The 25,585-nt window shown below is 50.0% G+C and overlaps 1 protein-coding gene across 3 annotated transcripts in view; it reads left to right on the top strand.

Moving 5' to 3' along the window:
- Positions 1–260: 260 nt before the first annotated feature.
- LOC142292395 (gastrula zinc finger protein XlCGF66.1-like) overlaps positions 261–25,585 on the top strand; it is a 189,546-nt gene continuing 164,221 nt past the window's right edge. For 2 of the 3 annotated variants that reach the window (XM_075337744.1, XM_075337742.1), the window contains exon 1: positions 261–345. Coding sequence is in view for 1 of the 3 variants with exons in the window: in XM_075337746.1 (XP_075193861.1) it covers positions 342–345 (4 nt within the window). In the remaining 2 variants the exon portion in view is untranslated. The remainder of the gene's footprint in view (positions 346–25,585) is intronic. The other variant, XM_075337746.1, reaches the window with a different exon arrangement.

Here is a 25,585-nt window from a genome sequence, read left to right as displayed (position 1 = left end):
GAAAATAACAAAGCAACGGCTCTCAGGAGAAAAAAGGAAAAAGAGAAGGGGAAATGGCCCCGCGGTGAAGGGGTTAACAGGGATCCTTCACACAATAGAATGGTGAACGAAGAGAAGGCGCCGGACCGCCCCTCACTACTGCGCAGCCGCCGCTGCGAGGCTTCATGTGGGAGCGTCCCACCAAGTCACGTGACTAAAGAATCATCCCAGGTCCTTCTGTTCCACCAGCAACACAACGGAAACATAGCTCCGCCCAGACGTGCACGTGATTATGACATCATCAAAGGTCCTTCAATCCAGTGATGTGCTGCCTGGATCCACAGACAAGAAAGTGACAAGTAATGAGTACGTGACCCACAATATACAGAGTGCGGTGTGTGTATACAGTGTGTATGGTGTGTATATACAGTGTGTGTATGGTGTTTATATACAGTACGTGACCCACAATATACAGAGTGCGGAGTGTGTATACAGTGTGTATGGTGTGTATATACAGTGTGTGTATGGTGTTTATATACAGTACGTGACCCACAATATACAGAGTGCGGAGTGTGAGGCGGAGGGTGTATACAGTGTGTATGGTGTGTATATACAGTGTGTGACCCACAATATACAGAGTGCGGTGTGTGAGGCGGAGGGTGTATACAGTGTGTATGGTGTGTATATACAGTACGTGACCCACAATATACAGAGTGCGGTGTGTGTATACAGTGTGTATGGTGTGTATATACAGTGTGTGTATGGTGTTTATATACAGTACGTGACCCACAATATACAGAGTGCGGAGTGTGTATACAGTGTGTATGGTGTGTATATACAGTGTGTGTATGGTGTTTATATACAGTACGTGACCCACAATATACAGAGTGCGGAGTGTGAGGCGGAGGGTGTATACAGTGTGTATGGTGTGTATATACAGTGTGTGACCCACAATATACAGAGTGCGGTGTGTGAGGCGGAGGGTGTATACAGTGTGTATGGTGTGTATATACAGTGTGTGACCCACAATATACAGAGTGCGGTGTGTGAGGCGGAGGGTGTATACAGTGTGTATGGTGTGTATATACAGTGTGTGACCCACAATATACAGAGTGCGGTGTGTGAGGCGGAGGGTGTATACAGTGTGCATGGTGTGTATATACAGTGTGTGACCCACAATATACAGAGTGCGGAGTGTGAGGCGGAGGGTGTATACAGTGTGTGGTGTGTATATACAGTACGTGACCCACAATATACAGAGTGCGGAGTGTGAGGCGGAGGGTGTATACAGTGTGTGGTGTGTATATACAGTACGTGACCCACAATATACAGAGTGCGGAGTGTGAGGCGGAGGGTGTATACAGTGTGTATGGTGTGTATATACAGTGTGTGACCCACAATATACAGAGTGCGGAGTGTGAGGCGGAGGGTGTATACAGTGTGTATGGTGTGTATATACAGTGTGTGACCCACAATATACAGAGTGCGGTGTGTGAGGCGGAGGGTGTATACAGTGTGTATGGTGTGTATATACAGTACGTGACCCACAATATACAGAGTGCGGAGTGTGAGGCGGAGGGTGTATACAGTGTGTATGGTGTGTATATACAGTGTGTGACCCACAATATACAGAGTGCGGAGTGTGAGGCGGAGGGTGTATACAGTGTGTGGTGTGTATATACAGTACGTGACCCACAATATACAGAGTGCGGAGTGTGAGGCGGAGGGTGTATACAGTGTGTATGGTGTGTATATACAGTGTGTGACCCACAATATACAGAGTGCGGTGTGTGAGGCGGAGGGTGTATACAGTGTGTATGGTGTGTATATACAGTGTGTGACCCACAATATACAGAGTGCGGTGTGTGAGGCGGAGGGTGTATACAGTGTGTATGGTGTGTATATGGGTGATTTCAACATCCCCATTGACACTTCCCACTCATCTGTCTCCAAACTTCTAACACTCGCTTCCTCCTTCGGCCTCACCCAATGGTCTTCTGCAGCTACTCACAAAGATGGCCACACGCTGGACCTCATCTTCACTCGCCTCTGTTCCCTATCTAACCTCTCTAACTCGCCTCTCCCCCTATCTGACCACAACCTACTCACATTCTCTTTCCTCTCTTCTCCAAGTATGCAACCCCCCTCCACAAATTTTCACACCCTCGCAGAACTATCAAACACATTGATTTACACGCCCTTTCTCAGTCCCTTCTCCCCCTCACAGACATTGCATTTCTACATGATGCAGATGCCGCTGCAACTTTATACAACACTACAATCTCTGCAACTCTCGAATCAGCTGCCCCCCTCACACACACCAAAACCCGCACAATCAACAGGCAACCCTGGCACACAAGGCAGACTAAAGAACTAAGACGGGCCTCCAGAATTGCTGAGCGCAGATGGAAGAGGTCTCATTCCACTGAGCACTTCATTGCATATAAAGAATCCCTCACCACTTTCAAGTCCACACTCACTGCTGCAAAACATACCTACTTCTCATCCCTCATATCTTCTCTCTCTCACAACCCTAAACAGCTATTCTACACTTTCAATTCTCTCCTCCGTCCTCCGGCACCACCTCCCTCTCCTCTCCTCTCAGCTGAAGACTTTGCCTCTTTCTTCAAGCGGAAGATTGACAACATCAGAGCAAGCTTTGGCCCACAATCCCCACAGCCCCTCATCATAGCTACTCATCCCTCTTCCTCCAAATCCAGCTTCTCCACCATGACAGAAAACAATCTCTCCACTCTACTCTCAAGATCACATCTAACCACCTGTGCACTGGACCCGCTCCCATCGCACCTCATCCCCAACATCACCGCAGTCCTCATCCCAGCCCTAACCCATCTCTTCAACCTATCACTAGCAAGTGGTGTATTCCCTTCATGCTTTAAACATGCCTCTATTACACCCATCCTCAAAAAGCCCTCCCTTGACCCATCCTCTGTGTCAAACTATCGCCCCATATCCCTTCTCCCCTACGCCTCAAAACTACTGGAACAGCATGTCCATCTTGAATTGTCCTCATACCTCTCCTCCTGCTCCCTCTTTGACCGGCTTCAATCTGGCTTCTGACCACATCATTCTACCGAAACTGCCCTAACCAAAGTCACCAATGATCTACTAACCGCCAAAGCCAAGCGACACTACTCTATCCTCCTCCTCCTGGACCTGTCCTCTGCCTTCGACACAGTAGACCATTCCCTCCTACTACAGATTCTCTCATCTCTGGGCATCACAGACTTGGCCCCATCTTGGATCTCCTCATACCTAACCGACCGAACTTTCAGCGTCTCCCATTCTCACACCACTTCCTCATCTCGCCCCCTATCTGTCGGTGTCCCTCAAGGCTCAGTTCTTGGACCCCTGCTGTTCTCCATCTACACCTTTGGCCTGGGACAGCTCATAGAGTCCCACGGCTTCCAGTATCATCTCTATGCCGATGACACACAGATCTACCTCTCTGGACCTGACATTACCTCTCTACTAACCAAAATACCACAATGTCTCTCTGCTATTTCATCCTTCTTCTCTGCACGATTCCTAAAACTTAACATGGACAAAACAGAGTTTATTGTCTTTCCTCCTCCTCACTCATCTCCTCCAACAAGCCTGTCCATCAAACTCGATGGTTGCTCACTCACCCCAGTCTCACAAGCTCGTTGCCTTGGAGTGACCCTCGACTCTGCTCTATCCTTCAAGCCACACATCCAAGCCCTCTTCAACTCATGCCGATTACAACTCAAAAATATCTCCCGGATCCGTGCTTTCCTTAACCAAGAATCTGCAAAAACATTAGTGCATGCCCTCATCATCTCCCGCCTCGACTACTGCAACCTCCTGCTCTCTGGCCTACCTTCCAATACTCTTGCACCCCTCCAATCTATCCTAAACTCTGCAGCCCGCTTAATCCACCTCTCCCCTCGCTACTCCCCAGCCTTGCCACTCTGCCAATCCCTTCACTGGCTTCCCATCGCCCAACAACTCCAGTTCAAAACATTAACCATGACATACAAAGCCATGCACAACCTGTCTCCTCCCTACATCTGTGACCTAGTCTCCCGGTACCTACCTGCACGCAACCTTAGATCCTCACAAGATCTCCTTCTCTGCTCCTCTCTTATCTCCTCTTCCCACAATCGTGTACAAGATTTCTCCCGCGCATCCCCCATACTCTGGAACGCTCTACCTCAGCACACCAGACTCTCCACTACCGTGGAAAGCTTCAAGAGGAACCTCAAGACCCACCTCTTCCAACAAGCCTACAACCTACAATAGCCCTCAGTCCAGTAGACCACTGCACAACCAGCTCTGTCCTCACCTCTTGTACCATCACCCATTCCCTGTAGACTGTGAGCCCTCGCGGGCAGGGTCCTCTCTCCTCCTATACCAGTCTGTCTTGTACTGTTAATGATTGTTGTACGTATACCCTCTTTCACTTGTAAAGCGCCATGGAATAAATGGCGCTATAATAATAAATAATAATAATAATAATATATACAGTGTGTGACCCACAATATACAGAGTGCGGTGTGTGAGGCGGAGGGTGTATACAGTGTGTATGGTGTGTATATACAGTACGTGACCCACAATATACAGAGTGCGGAGTGTGAGGCGGAGGGTGTATACAGTGTGTATGGTGTGTATATACAGTATGTGACCCACAATATACAGAGTGCGGTGTGTGAGGCGGAGGGTGTATACAGTGTGTATGGTGTGTATATACAGTACGTGACCCACAATATACAGAGTGCGGTGTGTGAGGCGGAGGGTGTATACAGTGTGTATGGTGTGTATATACAGTGTGTGACCCACAATATACAGAGTGCGGTGTGTGAGGCGGAGGGTGTATACAGTGTGTATGGTGTGTATATACAGTACGTGACCCACAATATACAGAGTGCGGAGTGTGAGGCGGAGGGTGTATACAGTGTGTATGGTGTGTATATACAGTGTGTGACCCACAATATACAGAGTGCGGAGTGTGAGGCGGAGGGTGTATACAGTGTGTGTGGTGTGTATATACAGTGTGTGACCCACAATATACAGAGTGCGGTGTGTGAGGCGGAGGGTGTATACAGTGTGTGTGGTGTGTATATACAGTGTGTGACCCACAATATACAGAGTGCGGAGTGTGAGGCGGAGGGTGTATACAGTGTGTGTGGTGTGTATATACAGTGTGGGACCCACAATATACAGAGTGCGGTGTGTGAGGCGGAGGGTGTATACAGTGTGTATGGTGTGTATACAGTACGTGACCCACAATATACAGAGTGCGGAGGGTGTATACAGTGTGAATGGTGTGTATATACAGTGTGTGACCCACAATATACAGAGTGCGGAGTGTGAGGCGGAGGGTATATACAGTGTGTGTGGTGTGTATATACAGTGTGTGACCCACAATATACAGAGTGCGGTGTGGGAGGCGGAGGGTGTATACAGTGTGTGTGGTGTGTATATACAGTGTGTGACTACAATATACAGAGTGCGGAGTGTGAGGCGGAGGGTGTATACAGTGTGTATGGTGTGTATATACAGTACATGACCCACAATATACAGAGTGCGGTGTGTGAGGTGGAGGGTGTATACAGTGTGTGTATGGTGTGTATATACAGTGTGTGACCCACAATATATAGAGTGCGGTGTGTGAGGCGGAGGGTGTATACAGTGTGTGTGGTGTGTATACAGTATGTGACCCACAATATACAGAGTGCGGAGTGTGAGGAGGAGGGTGTATACAGTGTGTGTGTGTATATACAGTACGTGACCCACAATATACAGAGTGCGGTGTGTGAGGCGGAGGGTGTATACAGTGTGTATGGTGTGTATATACAGTACGTGACCCACAATATACAGAGTGCGGTGTGTGATGCGGAGGGTGTATACAGTGTGTATGGTGTGTATATACAGTGTGTGACCCACAATATACAGAGTGCGGTGTGTGTATACAGTGTGTGTGGTGTGTATATACAGTACGTGACTCACAATATACAGAGTGCGGAGTGTGAGGCGGAGAGTGTATATAGTGTGTATGGTGTGTATATACAGTGTGTGAGGCGGAGGGTGTATACAGTGTGTATGGTGTGTGTATACAGTGTGTGACCCACAATATATAGAGTGCGGTGTGTGAGGCGGAGGGTGTATACAGTGTGTATGGTGTGTGTATACAGTGTGTATGGTGTGTGTATACAGTGTGTGACCCACAATATACAGAGTGCGGTGTGTGAGGCGGAGGGTGTATACAGTGTGTATGGTGTGTGTATACAGTGTGTGACCCACAATATATAGAGTGCGGTGTGTGAGGCGGAGGGTGTATACAGTGTGTGTGGTGTGTATACCGTATGTGACCCACAATATACAGAGTGCGCAGTGTGAGGAGGAGGGTGTATACAGTGTGTGTGTGGTGTGTATATACAGTGTGTGACCCACAATATACAGAGTGCGGTGTGTGAGGCGGAGGGTGTATACAGTGTGTGTATGGTGTGTATATACAGTGTGTGACCCACAATATACAGAGTGCGGTGTGTGAGGCGGAGGGTGTATACAGTGTGTGTGGTGTGTATATACAGTGTGTGTGTGGTGTGTATATACAGTGTGTGACCCACAATATACAGAGTGCGGTGTGGGAGGCGGAGGGTATGTACAGTGTGTGTGTGGTGTGTATATACAGTGTGTGACTACAATATACAGAGTGCGGAGTGTGAGGCGGAGGGTGTATACAGTGTGTTTGTTGTGTATATACAGTACGTGACCCACAATATACAGAGTGCGGTGTGTGAGGCGGAGGGTGTATACAGTGTGTATGGTGTGTATATACAGTGTGTGACCCACAATATATAGAGTGCGGTGTGTGAGGCGGAGGGTGTATACAGTGTGTGTGGTGTGTGTATACAGTATGTGACACACAATATATAGAGTGCGGTGTGTGAGGCGGAGGGTGTATACAGTGTGTGTGGTGTGTATACAGTATGTGACCCACAATATACAGAGTGTGAGGAGGAGGGTGTATACAGTGTGTATGGTGTGTATATACAGTGTGTGTGTGTATATACAGTACGTGACCCACAATATACAGAGTGTGGTGTGTGAGGCGGAGGGTGTATACAGTGTGTATGGTGTGTATATACAGTGTGTGACCCACAATATACAGAGTGCGGTGTGTATACAGTGTGTGTGGTGTGTATATACAGTACGTGACTCACAATATACAGAGTGCGGAGTGTGAGGCGGAGGGTGTATACAGTGTGTATGGTGTGTATATACAGTGTGTGAGGCGGAGGGTGTATACAGTGTGTATGGTGTGTATATACAGTGTGGGACCCACAATATATAGAGTGCGGTGTGTGAGGCGGAGGGTGTATACAGTGTGTGTGGTGTGTATACAGTATGTGACCCACAATATACAGAGTGCGGAGTGTGAGGCGGAGGGTGTATACAGTGTGTGTGTGGTGTGTATATACAGTGTGTGACCCACAATATACAGAGTGCGGAGTGTGAGGCGGATGGTGTATACAGTGTGTGTGGTGTGTATATACAGTGTGTGACCCACAATATACAGAGTGCGGAGTGTGAGGCGGAGGGTGTATACAGTGTGTATGGTGTGTATATACAGTGTATGACCCACAATATACAGAGTGCGGTGTGTGTGAGGCGGAGGGTGTATACAGTGTGTGTGGTGTGTATATACAGTGTGTGACCCACAATATACAGAGTGCGGAGTGTGAGGCGGAGGGTGTATACAGTGTGTGTGGTGTGTATATACAGTGTGTGACCCACAATATACAGAGTGCGGTGTGTGAGGCGGAGGGTGTATACAGTGTGTATGGTGTGTATATACAGTGTGTGACCCACAATATACAGAGTGCGGAGTGTGAGGTGGAGGGTGTATACAGTGTGTATGGTGTGTATATACAGTGTATGACCCACAATATACAGAGTGCGGTGTGTGTGAGGCGGAGGGTGTATACAGTGTGTGTGGTGTGTATATACAGTGTGTGACCCACAATATACAGAGTGCGGAGTGTGAGGCGGAGGGTGTATACAGTGTGTGTGGTGTGTATATACAGTGTGTGACCCACAATATACAGAGTGCGGTGTGTGTGAGGCGGAGGGTGTATACAGTGTGTGTGGTGTGTATATACAGTGTGTGACCCACAATATACAGAGTGCGGAGTGTGAGGCGGAGGGTGTATACAGTGTGTGTGGTGTGTATATACAGTGTGTGACCCACAATATACAGAGTGCGGTGTGTGAGGCGGAGGGTGTATACAGTGTGTATGGTGTGTATATACAGTGTGTGACCCACAATATACAGAGTGCGGAGTGTGAGGCGGAGGGTGTATAACAGTGTGTGTGGTGTGTATATACAGTGTGTGACCCACAATATACAGAGTGCGGTTTGTGAGGCGGAGGGTGTATACAGTGTGTGTGGTGTGTATACAGTGTGTGACCCACAATATACAGAGTGCGGTGTGTGAGGCGGAGGGTGTATACAGTGTATGTGGTGTGTATACAGTATGTGACTGTCATGATGTATGTAGTTTTCTCCATCCCATATTTTTGTATAAGATGCCATGTGATGTATTTTACCTTCTCACTGTATTTGCTGTAATACTATGTCTTGGGATGTAAGTGACCATACTTTCCCCCAAACTGTATCATATTGCACTCAGGCTTCAGCAATAGCTATTGTCATTGATTTGGTGGGGGTTGCATATGTATATTGTTCTTCTCAGCATGGGACTTCTCCAATCTACAACTTGGTAAACAGAACAGAGCCAGCAGTCTAAAGTCCATTCATGCATCAAATGGCCAGGGGGAGGTGTGCCCAGCTAAGGGGCTGATCCCAGGAGAGAAGAACATGTTAGTTCGAGCTTGGCTGGAGAAGGACTAGGATCCATAGCTGAGGCTGGATCCTGGGGTCTGTGTGTGTGGACTGTTACAGACTGGAGATCCGCGACCACGTGGGATTGTGTTTTGTTGTTCACCTGTTGGACTCAAGGAACTCATATAAGGACAATTGCCCTAATTCCCCTGGCATCGGAATACCAGGCGGTGCCCCTGGATCTTTTGTTTTTTCTGTTGTGGACTCCTTGCTGATTTGAAGGATTTATATTTATGTTTGCTGCTTATTCTTTGTGGTTCCAATAAAGCCCTTTGGATTGTTCCTTGGCCTGGCGTCCCTCACTGCTCTGTTGCATACCCCGTCACAAACTGGTGGCAGCGGCGGGAGCAGAGCAGAAGAAATGGAGGACAACGGCCAATCAACGTCTAAAACCAGAACCTCAGGATACAGGAACTGGATTGTGGTGTGCCTACAAACAAAGGCCCGTGAATTAGGTGTCGGCTACAAAGGACTCTCTAAGGAGCAACTAATTGAGGCATTGGAAAACGCTTGCCTGCAAGATGGCACCGAGGAACAATTTCCACAGCAAGGGGAGCGAAGACGGTAGCCGGAGGTAAATACCCAAAAAAGTCAATGGGTTGTGTGGTACGAGGAGGAGATGGCCTTGCTGGGAGAGGAGACCACCATAGAATATAAGATGGAGGTCATGCGTGGAGCTAAAGAGAAGGAGCGCAGGATGGAGGAGATGGCATTGCTGGATAAGCAGCTCGCTGTGGAAGCCGCGAGAGGTTCCAGACAGACTGTAACCCCAGCACTCATCATGAGGGAACTTCCCAGGGTGTCCCGCAAAGACTTCAAGCAGTTTAATGAGGCTGCTGGTGACATTGAGGGCTTCTTCCAGGACTTGGAGCATCAGTGTCGATTAATGGAAGTCCCAGAAAGGGAGCGCGTCCGGCATCTGGTTGGGCTCTTAGAGGGTGGAGCTGGTGCAGCCTATAGAGCTATGGACCCTCGGTGGAACTGTGAGTATGCGGAATTAAACAGACTATTCTAGAACATTATGCTGTAACGCCAGACACTTACAGGACTCAGTTCCGTACTTTAGCATGTGATGAGGAAGTGTCCTTCAAGATGTATGCCCACAAACTCAAACATCTGTGGCATCGTTGGCTGGAGGCAGAGGAGGCCTTAACCTTGGAGACCGTCCTCCAGGTCCTCCTAAAAGAGCAGTTTTATTTCAAGTGCCCCGCTGAGATCCGGGAATGGGTGCGTGAAAGGAGACCAGCCACTGTGGAGGAAGCTGCAGCTCTAGCTGATGAGGCTCTCACCATCAAGCCTCAATGGAAGAAGCTGCTAGCAGAGGGAGCAAAAATGACCAGCTCCCCAACACCAGAGGTTCCTTGTCCTTCAGTGTCCAATGTTCCTGGACCTAGATCACCACCTCATGTGGATACCCGTGTGTACGTGCCTCCAGTTGTTTCTACCACATTTTTTGGAATACGACGAGGAGAGAAAGTAGAAGAGCGGAGATGTTATAGCTGTGGGTATCCCGGACATCTGCGGGCCACATGACCATCTATCAAGTGGAGTCATCCTCCAAATCGACAACCACCTCCAGCACCTGCACCTCCCAATCAGTCACCAAGGTCTCCTACCTACTTCTCCAGAAGGCAAACTGGAAGGAGTGAGATGCAGCGCAGATGTTATCAATGTGGGCAGCCTGGTCATCTGCAAGCTCACTGTCCAGGTGTTCAGAGGCAGAACAGCTGCAGACCACCTTTGCCTGTCCATTATTTACAGACACCTTCAGCAGGAGAAGAGCTGGATTCAGGCCCTGATGATTTGCCAAGTGACCCTGATATGTTGACTTCCCTACGAGGATGTCATGATGTATTTTACCTTCTCACTGTATTTGCTGTAATACTATGTCAGGATGTGATGTCACTTTCCTTTGGTTGTACTTACTGAACACTTTGAAATGTCTTGGGATGTAAGTAACCATACCTTCCCCCCATCTCCTGTGTCTCTGGGCCCATAATGCAATTATCTCTTGTCCACACAGCCAGGGGAACTTCTCATTGTTTCGTAAGCAGTGGATAACGCCAACTACACAAACCTGTAGACATCTCGGAGCCAACCTTCTAGAATCTTCTAGTGGGCCCAACCATTGCATAGACCCCTACCCTTGAGGGGCGGGCCCACGAGCTCAAACAATTCACTCCTGTTTCTAAATGCAGTTGGGAGTTGAGTTTTTGAAGAGGAAGGGAGCGAGATCTGAATCTGCGGACAGACCTCGCCGTCCAGTGGATTGTGTGGGATTTCTGGGACTCTGAAAAGGACTATTACGTTGTGATCTGGCACTTTGGATTATCGGGAGGTGCCCCCGAATCTGTTTTATTTGGACTTGTCGTGTGCTGTTCCTGTATTCCTGTTAGTAAACCTGTTGGATCATCCTCGGCCTGTTGTCTCTCTTTGCTCTGATGTACACCCCGTCACAAACTGGTGGCAGCGGCGGGATCAGAGCAGAAGAAATGGAGGACAACAGCCAATCGACGTCTGAAACCAGAACCTCAGGATACAGGAACTGGACTGTGGCGAGTCTACAAACAAAGGCCCGTGAATTAGGTGTCGGCTACAAAGGACTCTCTAAGGAGCAACTAATTGAGGCATTGGAACACGCTTGCCTGCAAGATGGCACCGAGGAACAATTTCCACAGCAAGGGGAGCAAAGACGGGAGCCGGAGGTGAATACCCAAAAAAGTCAATGGGTTGTGTGGTACAAGGAAAAGATGGCACTGCTTGGAGATGAGGCCACCATAGAAGATAAGAGGGAGGCCATGCGTGGAGCTGAAGAGAAGGAGCGCAGGATGGAGGAGATGGCATTGCTGGATAAGCAGCTCGCTGTGGAAGCCGCGAGAGGTTCCAGACAGACTGTAACCCCAGCACCCATCATGAGGGAACTTCCCAGAGTGTCCCGCAAAGACTTCAAGCAGTTTAATGAGGCTGCTGGTGACATTGAGGGCTTCTTCCAGGACTTTGAGCATCAGTGTCGATTAATGGAAGTCCCAGAAAGGGAGCGCGTCCGGCATCTGGTTGGGCTCTTAGAGGGTGGAGCTGCTGCAGCCTATAGAGCTATGGACCCTCGGTGGAACTGTGAGTATGCGGATATTAAACAGACTATTCTAGAACATTATGCTGTAACGCCAGACACTTACAGGACTCAGTTCCGTACTCTAGCATGTGATGAGGAAGTGTCCTTCAAGATGTATGCCCACAAACTCAAACATCTGTGGCATCGTTGGTTGGAGGCAGAGGAGGCCTTAACCTTGGAGACCGTCCTCCAGGTCCTCCTAAAAGAGCAGTTTTACTTCAAGTGCCCCGCTGAGATCCGGGAATGGGTGCGTGAAAGGAGACCAGCCACTGTGGAGGAAGCTGCAGCTCTAGCTGATGAGGCTCTCACCATCAAGCCTCAGTGGAAAAAACTACTACCCAGTGAGAAAAAAAACACCAACCCCCCAACGCTGGTGGCCCCTGGTCCTTCTGGCCCCAATGTTCACCATCACCCTAGACCGTCAACTCATGGGGAGCTTCGTGTGACTGTGCCTCGCATTACTCATGCTCCACCTTTGGGAATACGACGCGGAGGAAGAATCCCAGAGCGCAGATGTTATGGATGTGGGCAGCCTGGGCACATGCAATTCCAATGTCCAGGTGTTCGTAGACAGAACAGCTACAGACCGCCTTTGCCTGTTCATTACCTACAGACACCTTCACCAGGAGAAGAGCTGGATTCTGTGCCTGATGACTTGCCAAGTGACTCAGATATCCTGGCTCCCCTACCCGGAGTCTATGGGGTGCGAGCTCCAGCCACCTGTTCTTCTGATCTTCAGGACAAACATCTACAGGAGGTCGTGCTGGATGGCCAAAAAGTTGTTGGCTTCCGTGACACTGGGGCTTTCCTCACCATAGCCGATCCCCGAGTAATTCAACCACAAGCAATTCAAAAGGGACCAGGAATTGCCATTGAACTGGCAGGAGGTACCCAGAGATATATTCCAAGAGCGAGTGTGACCCTGGATTATGGCTTTGGGGCAAAACAATGTGTGGTCGGTGTGATGAGCGGCCTCCCTGCAGACGTTCTTCTAGGAAATGACGTGGGGAATCTTCATTGCCACTTTGTCGGTGCGGTAACCAGAAGTCAAGCCAAGAGAGCAGCCCATGTGGACGTGTACAACCCATCCATGGAACTGAGGCCACCAGAACTGCCATTACAGCCGGTGAGTGATTCTTCTTGTGGGGATAATATGAATGTTACTTGGGATAAAGTTCAGTTTAGACAAGAAGTAGAGACTGACCCCACCCTTGCTAGTTTTAGAACTCGGGCTGAAATAGGGCAGCTAGGGGAAAACGGAGAAAGAATTATCAGAGAAAATGGACTTCTGTATCGGGTTGCCAATGCCGACTCCCTAGATAAGCCCTGGACTTATAGCAAACAGCTGATTGTTCCTCAGAAGTACAGAATTCCCCTATTAAACCTGGCTCATGACATTCCTACGGCTGGCCATCAAGGCAAAACCCGCACCGAGAGACGATTGACTCAAACTTTTTATTGGCCGGGGATTTCCCAAGCAGTGGCGCATTTCTGCCGAACTTGTGACATATGTCAGCGTAGAGGGCGACCCGGAGATCACCCAAAGGCACCCCTGCAACCGCTCCCTATAATAGAAGAACCCTTTCAAAGAGTAGCTGTTGATATCATTGGACCTCTGGCTAAACCAAGTAAATCTGGAAAGCAGTACATTCTCACTGTTGTGGACTACGCCACCCGATATCCAGAAGCCGTGGCCTTGTCAAGTATCTCTGCAGCCAAGGTGGCCGAGGCCTTGGTTATTATTTTTACCAGAGTAGGATTCCCCAGTGAGATCTTGTCGGACCAAGGCTCCCAGTTTATGTCAGAGTTGGTCCAGTGTCTGTGGCGCACCTGTGGAGTACGAGCGATCCGAACGACCCCGTATCATCCCCAAACAAATGGACTTTGTGAACGATTCAACGGCACTCTGAAGAATATGCTGAGGGCCTTCACGGACCGAGATTCAGACTGGGAGAAGTACCTACCCCATCTCTTGTTTGCCTATCGGGAAGTTCCCCAGGAGTCCACTGGGTTCTCCCCCTTTGAACTACTCTATGGAAGAAAGGTCCGAGGACCCTTAACCCTGCTCAAGGAATACTGGGAGGGGCAAGTTGAAGATACAGGAACCCCTGTTGTCCCTTATGTCCTAAAGCTGCGAGAAACCTTGGCCCAACTTGCTAGTTTTGCACAGAGTCATTTGCGTATGGCTCAAACCAGACAGAAGACATGGTATGACCGTAACGCACGCTATCGGGAGTTTGTAGAAGGACAACAAGTCTTAATGATTGTTCCCCATCGGCAGAATAAACTGCAGACCACATGGGAGGGTCCCTTCCGGGTTCTCAGAAAACTGAATGATACCAATTACCTTCTTGCTTTAGATGATCAGGGGCTAAGGCAAAAGACTGTCCATGTGAATATGATTAAGGAGTACCATGACCGGAACATTCCAATGATAGCAAGCTGTCGGTTGGCTTCAGAAGATGGTCAAGAGGATGAGGACTCTCTACCTGATCTCGTGGAAGCAGCGAGAGCCCCATCCACTGTGGAACAGGTTCCCCTGGGAGATTACCTGGACTCCTTACAGAAAATCCAGATGCTGGAAGTGCTTCAACAGAGACGGGCTGCTTTCTCATCCCAACCAGGTCGAACCACCGTCACCCAACATCATGTGGACACTCAGGGCATCCGTCCCATACAACTGGCTCCTTACCGGGTACCTGAATCAGTTCGAAACACCATGCAGCACGAACTGGAGGAGATGTTACAGCTTGGGGTAATCCAGGCCTCCCATAGCCCTTGGGCCTCTCCTGTGGTGTTAGTACCCAAGAAGGATGGGAGTACTCGATTTTGTGTGGACTATCGGCGACTAAACGACCATACCGTCAGCGATCCTTGCCCAATGCCTCGTATTGACGAACTTCTAGACCGACTGGCTGGGTCCCGATATGTCACTACCTTGGATCTCAGTAAGGGATACTGGCAGATCCCTCTAACGGATGAAGGGAGAGAACGGTCCGCTTTTATAACCCCCTTTGGTCTGTATGAATTTCTAAGCATGCCTTTTGGAATGAAAAATGCCCCGGCCACCTTCCAGAGAATGGTGGATCAGATCCTCCGGGGATGTGATGACTTTGCTTGTGCCTACTTGGATGATATCGCCGTCTTCAGCCACACATGGGAGGAACATCTGAATCAAGTAGCCATTATTTTGGACCTGATTCTTGCAGCCAGCCTAACTATTCGACCCGATAAATGCCAATTGGGGATGGGGGAAGTCCAGTACCTAGGACATAGAGTGGGAGGAGGGAAGCTCCGACCTGAGCCTGCCAAAATCCAGGCTATTAGAGACTGGCCTGTACCCCAAACTAAGAAACAAGTTATGGCTTTTCTGGGCACTGCCAGTTATTACCGAAAATTTGTTTCTCATTTCAGTACTGTGGCCAAGCCTCTTACCGACCTGACCAAGAAAACAATGCCCCGGCTGGTGATCTGGACTCCAGCCTGTGATGAGGCTTTTAACCGGCTGAAGGATGCTTTGATCTGCGATCCTGTCCTGGCTGCTCCAGACTACAAGAAGAGATTCATTGTGCAAACGGATGCCTCTGCTTATGGACTGGGAGCTGTCCTCAGCCAGGTGAATGCAGCTGGGGACGAGCACCCCATCGCCTATCTCAGCGGAAACTGCTGGACCGAGAAGTGGCCTATGCAACTGTTGAGAAGGAATGTCTGGCTGTAGTGTGGGCCCTTAAGAAACTACGGCCGTATCTGTATGGACGGGAATTCACTGTGGTTACTGATCACAATCCCCTCACCTGGCTGAACAGAGTCTCTGGGGACAATGGACGCTTACTGCGATGGAGCCTGGCTCTGCAGCCCTATAACTTTACCATACAATATAGAAGGGGCAGCCAACACCAAAATGCAGATGGACTGTCCAGGCAAGAGGAGCCTTGAGTCCTGTCAGCCATGCCTGCGTGTACTTAACCAGCGACCTGTAGAGGTCCCTAGTACGTACACAAGTTGAGAGGGGAAGGAATTGTCATGATGTATTTTACCTTCTCACTGTATTTGCTGTAATACTATGTCAGGATGTGATGTCACTTTCCTTTGGTTGTACTTACTGAACACTTTGAAATGTCTTGGGATGTAAGTAACCATACCTTCCCCCCATCTCCTGTGTCTCTGGGCCCATAATGCAATTATCTCTTGTCCACACAGCCAGGGGAACTTCTCATTGTTTCGTAAGCAGTGGATAACGCCAACTACACAAACCTGTAGACATCTCGGAGCCAACCTTCTAGAATCTTCTAGTGGGCCCAACCATTGCATAGACCCCTACCCTTGAGGGGCGGGCCCACGAGCTCAAACAATTCACTCCTGTTTCTAAATGCAGTTGGGAGTTGAGTTTTTGAAGAGGAAGGGAGCGAGATCTGAATCTGCGGACAGACCTCGCCGTCCAGTGGATTGTGTGGGATTTCTGGGACTCTGAAAAGGACTATTACGTTGTGATCTGGCACTTTGGATTATCGGGAGGTGCCCCCGAATCTGTTTTATTTGGACTTGTCGTGTGCTGTTCCTGTATTCCTGTAAGTAAACCTGTTGGATCATCCTCGGCCTGTTGTCTCTCTTTGCTCTGATGTACACCCCGTCACACAGGAGTCTATGGAGTTCGAGCCACAGCCACGCGTTCTTATGATCTTCAGCATAAACATCTACAGGAGGTTGTGCTGGATGGCCAAAAAGTTGTTGGCTTTCGTGACACTGGGGCTTTTCTCACCATCGCAGATCCCCGAGTAATTCAACCAGAAGCAATTCAACAGGGACCAGGAATTGCCATTGAATTGGCTGGAGGTACTCAAAGATACATTCCAAGAGCGAGTGTGACCCTGGATTATGGCTTTGGGGCAAAACAATGCATAATCGGTGTGATGAGCGGCCTTCCTGCAGACATACTCCTAGGCAATGATGTGGGAGATATACAATGCCGATTTGTGGGTGCAGGAAGCAGAGTTTAAGTGAAGGAAGATATAAACTGGACCCGAACATTCAACCCTACATCTTCATCATACACTAAAGAACCTGGAGCCAACACCCAAAATGCAGATGGACTGTCCAGGCAAGAGGAGCCTTGAGTCCTGTCAGCCATGCCTGCGTGTACTTAACTAGCGACCTGTAGAGGTCCCTAGTATGTACACAAGTTGGGAGGGGAAGGAATTGTCATGATGTATGTAGTTTTCTCCATCCCATATTTTTGTATAAGATGCCATGTGATGTATTTTACCTTCTCACTGTATTTGCTGTAATACTATGTCTTGGGATGTAAGTGACCATACCTTCCCCCAGCCTGTATCATATTGCACTCAGGCTTCAACAGTAGCTATTGTCATTGATTTGGTGGGGGTTGCATATATATATTGTTCTTCTCAGCATGGGACTTCTCTAGTGATGAGCGAGTACTAAAAAGCTCGGGTGCTCGAGGCTCGGGCCGAGCATCCCAAGATACTCGTGTACTCGCCCCGAGCACCGAGCCCAATGTTATCCTATGGGAGACCCGAGTATTTTTGTGAAATGACCACCGGCAGCATGTAGAAACCCTAAAAATGGCACAAAAGTCTCAGAAGAGTGCTCAAATGACATGGCAACAGCATGGGGAAGACCCCTTGAAGCATTTATCACTCAAAAGTCATAGCTGTGAACAATTTTGTCCGCGTTTTACGCCATTTTTACGGACTCACCAGAAAACCTTCCAAAATGACACCAAAATGAATTTTCATGGCGGAAATGTTAAGGGCACATACCCAATAGTGAGATAGAGCTAATGTATGTTACTTTTTGAGATCAATACATGAAAGATTTTACGTAAAACATTGTGTGGCACTCCGATGTCTCTGAGAAGAGACGTACATAAAGGCCTCTGAGTCTAATGTGCCCATTTTGAGGAACTGAGTCTTTGTAGTATTTTCCTTTGCCAGGGCAGTCCAAAATTGTGAGGTTCACCAATGACCCTGCATACAGACGTGCATGAGGGCCTGTAAACCTGAAGTGCCTATTGGAAGGAAGTGGGTCTATTGTAGTATAGCCCTTTGGCAGGGCAGCCAAAAATTGGGAGGCTCCACGTTGTCCCTGGATAGAGACGTGCATGAGGGCCTGTAAACCTGAAGTGCCCATTGGAAGGAAGTGGGTCTATTGTAGTATAGCCCTTAGGCAGGGCAGCCAAAAATTGGGAGGCTCCACGTTGTCCCTGGATAGAGACGTGCATGAGGGCCTGTAAACCTGAAGTGCCCATTGGAAGGAAGTGGGTCTATTGTAGTATAGCCCTTAGGCAGGGCAGCCAAAAATTGGGAGGCTCCACGTTGTCCCTGGATATAGACGTGCATGAGGGCCTGTAAACCTGAAGTGCCCATTGGAAGGAAGTGGGTCTATTGTAGTATAGCCCTTAGGCAGGGCAGCCAAAAATTGGGAGGCTCCACGTTGTCCCTGGATAGAGACGTGCATGAGGGCCTGTAAACCTGAAGTGCCCATTGGAAGGAAGTGGGTCTATTGTAGTATAGCCCTTAGGCAGGGCAGCCAAAAATTGGGAGGCTCCACGTTGTCCCTGGATAGAGACGTGCATGAGGGCCTGTAAACCTGAAGTGCCCATTGGAAGGAAGTGGGTCTATTGTAGTATAGCCCTTAGGCAGGGCAGCCAAAAATTGGGAGGCTCCACGTTGTCCCTGGATAGAGACCTGTTAGGTTCTTAGTGCCTCCGTGCTTGCATTTAAAAACCGCACGTGTGTGCCTGTTGGTGGCAGCTTTCCGCTGCACTTGTGTGCGTTTTGCAAAAACTTGGATATAACGCATAAGTCTAGTGAATACACATCAGCACAGCATTGCAAAATGCGCAAGGGCGTTGTCAACGAACAAGGAAGTGGACGTGATGGTGGTGCAGGCAGAGACCGAGGTCGTGTGCAAGCTCTAATTTCGCCACAACAAAGGGCCACATCTACTCGCTCGCACGTCCTGTCCCAAATTCTTGGGGACCGCATCAGTACACCGCTCTTGAACCAAGACCAGTGTCAACAGGTTGTTAGTTGGATAGCGGATAATGCTTCCAGTCAGATTGGCACCACCACAAACACTGTCTTCCACACGGTCAAGTGTCAGTAGCCGTGATACTGCACCGCACATTTCAGAACCTGATCCTCCTTCCTACCACCAGGCCGAGTACACGTCCACGGACATTACTGATCCCACACTTGGACACTCGGAAGAGCTGTTCGTTCACGTTTCCATTCACACATTCTGGCCTCTCGCCAGCTCCTGTTGAAGTGGGCCATGACGAGATTGTATGTACAGATGCCCAAATATTTGAGCAGCCACGTTCTCACGAAGTTGGCAATGTGTCTCAACAAGGGGTGGACGATGATGAGACACAATTGTCAGGAAGTCAGGAGGAGGAGCAGGGTGCAGAAGAGGAAGACGACGTGGTGGATGATCCAGTAACTGACCCAACCTGGAAGGAGGATATGCAGAGCGAGGACAGCAGTGCACAGGGGGAGGGAGGCGTAGCATCCCAACAGGCAGTAAGAAGCAGAGTGGTGGCCCCAGGCAGACGTCAGGCAACTGTTCCCCGGAACAACACGACACAAGGTGCCTGTACAAATGTTAGCTCTTCCCGAGTCTGGCAGTTTTTTAAGTTGGCTCCAGATGATTCTAAAAAGGCCATTTGCAACACCTGCCATGCCAGCATCAGCAGGGGTACCAAAACTAGCAGCCTGACCACCACCAGCATGATCAGGCACATGTCAGCCAAGCACCCGACTTTGTGGGAAGTACAACAGAGTCGAGGAGCAGTGCTTGCTGATGTCACTGCTACGTCTTCGCTGGTTGTGCATGCGAGCCAATCCCCTGTCCATGCTGCCTGCGAACAAGCCTCCTCCGGCCCTGCACCTGCAGTTACCCACGCAGAAATAACACCATCATCAAGCACGTCCTTGTCCCAGCGCAGCGTTCAGTTATCCATTCAGCAAACCTTTGAACGCAGGTGCAAATACACTGCCAACGCCCCACATGCCACACTTCTAAATGCTAACTTTTCGCGACTGCTTGCGCTGGAAATGTTGCCTTTTAGGCTGGTTGAGACAGAAGCATTCCGCGACCTGATGGTGGCAGCTATCCCACGTTACTCGGTCCTCAGCCGCCACTATTTCTCCCGGTGTGCCGTCCCTGCATTGCATAACCACGTGTCACAAAACATCACACGTGCCCTGAACAACGCTGTTTCAGCCAAAGTCCACCTAACCACAGACACGTGGACAAGTGCTTGTGGGCAAGGCCGCTACATCTCATTGACGTCACACTGGGTTAATATTGTGGAAGCTGGGACCCAGTCTGAGCGAGGGACGGAACACGTGCTTCACACACCAAGTTTTGCAGGCCCTACCTCAGTCAGGGTTTCACCCACACTCTACAGCTCCGGAATGTCATGCTCCTCAGCCTCCTCCTTCTCCTGCGCATCCTCATCCACTTTACCCTCCACACCAGTCCCAAGCTGGAAGTGTCGCGGGCGGAGGAGGGGACGGTGCGCTCTCCCACTGCTCGGGTCCGGCTGCCGCTGCTCTACGGCTGCTGCTGCTCGTTGGCTCGAGCGATGGCCGGATCCCGGGGACTCAAGCGGCGCTACTCGCCCGTGAGTGAAAAGGGGTGGTTTGGGTTTTGGGGATATTGTCCGTGACGCCACCCACGGTTGTGGTGATTGTGTGGACACCACCGCTGCTCTGGACGGGGATCCCAGGAGCCTGTGACAGGGAGCAGCTTTGTTGTTATTTCTCCCCTTCGTGGGTAGGGGGGTTGGTTGTCCCGGGGCCCGGTGATGGGGTAGAGATGGATGACAGGCGGGTTGCGGGGCCTGATGAGGTGCAGGGTCACAGGGGCAGCGCTGTGACGCACGGCACGGAGGTACTCACTCAGCCCAATGATGATGACACAGTTCACGGTAAAACAAGTGGCTGGATGGACGGGTCCCTCGGACGGCTGCGGTTGTTCCTCCCTGCAGGTTAGTGATGACTGTCTCTCCCTGCACCTAAGTTAAGTGTTGGTAGTGATGGTTTCCCACCGGTAACCCGCTCCCCGACCTGGATATGGGCCGGAGGAGCCCCTTTTGCCCACAGGCGCTGGCCCTGGGAGACGGTTGCCCTTGGCGGTGGCGGTGTCTCCCCTTCACGGTTGGACGGTTGCCTTCTATCGGGACTTGGCTGTTTGGAAACCCTGAGGTCCCCTTCACTAACGGATTTGGCAAATTCACGGCGACACCAAGCCTTGCCGGGATCCGAAAGTCCTCTGCCAATGGTGCTGGCTTCTCTTTGTATACCGGTCCGGTACGGCCGGGTCACCACCCGTCCACGGTCCTTATGGCAGACTCCAATCGGCCTCCACTGCAGACGGTCACCACATCCTGCCAACCTTGCTGTCCTGTCCGGGCCACACACCCGGACCAACTTCAGGCTCTTTGCTGTCACTTTTCTCCTCTCTACTACTTTCCTCCTTCCACTTCCTTAGCTTAACTCTCACTGCCTGTGTTTTCCCTCCTCCTTGGTGGGTGGAGACCAACCGCCTGGCTCCACACCCTGGTGTGGACAACAGCCCCTGGGGAAGGCAACACGGATTTTGTGTTTTGACTATGATATGCCTGCAGGGAGTGTGGGGTGTTTAAGTGTTGTGCTCTGTGGCCCCTGGCTTGTCCAGGGCGACACAGAAGCACTGCAGCACTGCCTCGGCGAAGCGGCAACAGGCAGTGCTGAAGCTAATCTGCATAGGTGACAAACCCCACAATGCAGAAGAGGTGTGGACAGCTCTGAAACAGCAGGCAGATCACTGGCTCACAACTCTAAACCTAAAGCCAGGAAAGGTCGTGTGTGACAATGGCCGTAACCTGGTGGCGGCTTTGAGGCGAGGCCAGCTGACACATGTTCCATGCGTGGCCCATGTGCTCAACCTCGTGGTTCAGCGGTTTCTAAAGTCATACCCAGAGCTGTCTGATCTGCTGGTAAAAGTTCGCCGCCTGTCTGCACATTTTCGAAAGTCACCTACTGCTTCAGCCGGCCTTGCCGGCTTTCAGCGCCGTTTGCATCTTCCGGCTCACAGACTGGTGTGTGATGTCCCCACGCGTTGGAATTCAACTCTGCACATGTTGGTCAGGATATGTGAGCAGAAGAGGGCAGTTGTTGAGTACCTGCATCACCTAAGCCGTCGGGAAATGGGTCAAACTCCACACATAACACCTGAGGAGTGGAGATGGATGTCCGACCTATGTACCATCCGCCAAAACTTTGAGGACTCCACCAAGATGGTGAGCGGCGATGACGACATTATTAGCGTCACCATACCGCTTCTCTGCCTTCTAAAATGGTCTCTGCTCAAAAAACAACCATGATGCATTGCAGGCGGAGCGCGATGAGTTTGAGCAAGAAACAGTAGTGGGTGTGGGTGATAACACACAGCCCAGCCTCGTCTCATCACAACGTGCAGTGGAGGACTATGACGAGGAGGAGGATGAAGACATGGAGCAACTCTCTGGCCAAATTGAGGATATGACATGCAGTCATATCCTCGGTTCAGCGTGGCTGACCAGAGGACAGGGTAGATGAGGAGGAGGAGGAGGACAGCATGTTCAGTCATCGTGTTGGTCAGGATACTGAAGTGATGGCTGTTAAGAGTCTGGCACACATGGCTGACTTTATGGTAAGCTGCCTGTCTCGTGACCCTCGCGTTAAGAACATCTTGGCCGACAATCATTACTGGTTGGTAACACTGTTAGACCCACGCTAAAAGGAGAACTTTATGTCTCTTATTCCCGAGGCGGAGAGGTCAGGCAAAATGCAGCATTTCCAGAAGGCCATAGTCACGGAAGTAGGCAAAGCATTCCCCTCACAAAACGCTAGCGGCATAGCTCAGGAATCCGTGGACAACCAAGGCGTACAGCCGAAAGGGGCACAAGTCCAATCCGCCAGAGGTAGGGGAACAGTCTTTAAGATGTGGGACAGTTTTCTCAGCCCCTCACATACCACAGCCCCTGAGGTGAGGGGTAGTGCCACAAGAAATCCTAAGTTTGCCCAGATGCTCAAGGAGTACCTTGCAGATCAAACAACTGTACTCCGACATTCCTCTGTGCCTTACAATTAATGGGTATCCAAGCTGGACAGACACGTGGCATGAATTGGCTCTCTACGCCTTGGAAGTCCTGGCCTGCCCTGCCGCTAGCGTTTTGTCAGAGCGTGTTTTTAGTGCCGCAGGTGGAATCATTACAGATAAACGCACCCGCCTGTCAACTGTACATGCTGACAGGCTGACTCTGATCAAGATGAACAAGGGTTGGATTGGGCCAGACTTCACCACACCACCAGCAAATGACAGCGGAATTTAAAGTTTGTAACGGGAATTTGCCATGTACCTCCACTCAACCATGGTAACACACTTCTGGACTTTGGCTAATCGCTGGACTGCTCCTCCTTCTCCTCATGCACCATCATGATGACCGTTACAATAGTTAGGCCGTTGTTTCAGGTATACCCCCAGTGGTAAATTTTTTCGCCCATTCTTTCAGAATGGGCATTACAACGACAGGAGACCCGCTCCTTTGCAATGGTAACAATGTTTTGAGGCCCTCATGCACATCTCTATCCAGGGACAATGTGGAGCCTCCACATTTTTGGCTGCCCTGCCTAAGGGCTATACTACAATAGACCCACTGCCTTAAAATGGGCACTTCAGGTTTACAGGCCATCATGCACGTCTCTATCCAGGGACAATATGGAGCCTGACGCTGCCACCGACAGGCACACACGTACGGTTTTTAAATGCAAGCACGGACGCACTAAGAACCTAACAGCTTTTTAGGAGCGACAATTACTGAGAAGTCTGACACTATCAGCCACTGCTGACTGACGTGTATTATTCACTAGACTTGTGCGTTATATAATAGTTTGTGAAAAACGCACACAAGTGCACCTGTACGCTGCCACCGACAGGCACACACGTGCGGTTTTTAAATGCAAGCACGGACGCAATAAGAACCTAACAGGTTTTTAGGAGCGACAATTACTGAGAAGTCTGACACTATCAGGACTGTTTTAGACTGTGTACACCAGCCCCAGATATGATGAAGGCTGGTATACGGTCACCACTAGGAATGGCTATATACCCTGCCTGCCTGCCTGCCTGCCTGTATACTGCTACAATAGTCCTGACAAGGACTCTTCTGGTCACTAGCCTGTATTCCGACCTGGCTATACCCTGCCTGTATATAGCAACAATAGTCCTGAGAAGGACTCTGCTACTGTACTCCGACCTGGCTATACCCTGCCTGCCTGTATACAACTTATTGTATGTCCTGAGAAGGACTTCTGGTCACACTGTTTGCAGCCCTGCTCCGGAACTAACTATAAAGGGCCGCAAACCTTTCCCTGAAGCAGCAACACTCTCCCTGCACTGACTGTCTGGATGGCTGTGAGCAGAGCACAGCGCGCCCGCCGGTATAAAGGCTCGGTCACGCTGTGCAGGCCGGCCAATCACTGCAATTCCACAACTAACAGGGCTGTGGCATTGCAGTGGTCTGCCAGCCAATCCCTGCATGAGGGCTGGCTCTCAAAAGAGCGCCAACATGCAGAAATGAAGACCACGAGTACAGCACGAGTATCGCGAGATTACTCGGTCCCCGCCGAGTAGCCCGAGTACAGTGATACTCGTGCGAGTACCGAGTAGTAACAAGCATACTCGCTCAACACTAGACTTCTCCAATCTACAACTTGGTAAACAGAACAGAGCCAGCAATCTAAAGTCCATTCATGCATCAAATGGCCAGGGGGAGGTGTGCCCAACTAAGGGGCTGATCCCAGGAGAGAAGAACATGTTAGTTCAGTTAGTTGGAGCTCGGCTGGAGAAGGACTAGGATCCATAGCTGAGGCTGGATCCTGGGGTCTGTGTGTGTGGACTGTTACAGACTGGAGATCCGCGGCCACGTGGGATTGTGTTTTGTTGTTCACCTGTTGGACTCAAGGAACTCATATAAGGACCATTGCCCTAATTCCCCTGGCATCGGAATACCAGGCGGTGCCCCTGGATCTTTTGTTTTTTCTGCTGTGGACTCCTTGCAGATTTGAAGGATTTATATTTATGTTTGCTGCTTATTCTTTGTGGTTCCAATAAAGCCCTTTGGATTGTTCCTTGGCCTGGCGTCCCTCTCTGCTCTGTTGCATACCCCGTCACAGTGACCCACAATATACAGAGTGTGGAGTGTGAGGCGGAGGGTGTATACAGTGTGTATGGTGTGTATATACAGTGTGTGACCCACAATATACAGAGTGCGGAGTGTGAGCCGGAGGGTGTATACAGTGTGTATGGTGTGTGTATATGCAGTACGTGACCCACAGTATACAGAGTGCGGAGTGTGTATAGAGTGTGTATGGTGTGTATATACAGTGTGTGACCCACAATATATAGTACGTGACCCACAATATACAGAGTGCGGTGTGTGAGGCGGAGGGTGTATACAGTGTGTGTGGTGTGTATATACAGTGTGTGACCCACAATATACAGAGTGCGGAGTGTGAGGCGGAGGGTGTATACAGTGTGTATGGTGTGTGTAT

This window comes from Anomaloglossus baeobatrachus, chromosome 2 (genome assembly GCF_048569485.1).
Source record: "Anomaloglossus baeobatrachus isolate aAnoBae1 chromosome 2, aAnoBae1.hap1, whole genome shotgun sequence".
Taxonomy (NCBI): Eukaryota; Metazoa; Chordata; class Amphibia; order Anura; family Aromobatidae; genus Anomaloglossus; species Anomaloglossus baeobatrachus.
Note: the sequence above shows the minus strand (reverse complement) of the source record. Positions and strands in the feature narration are given on the sequence as shown.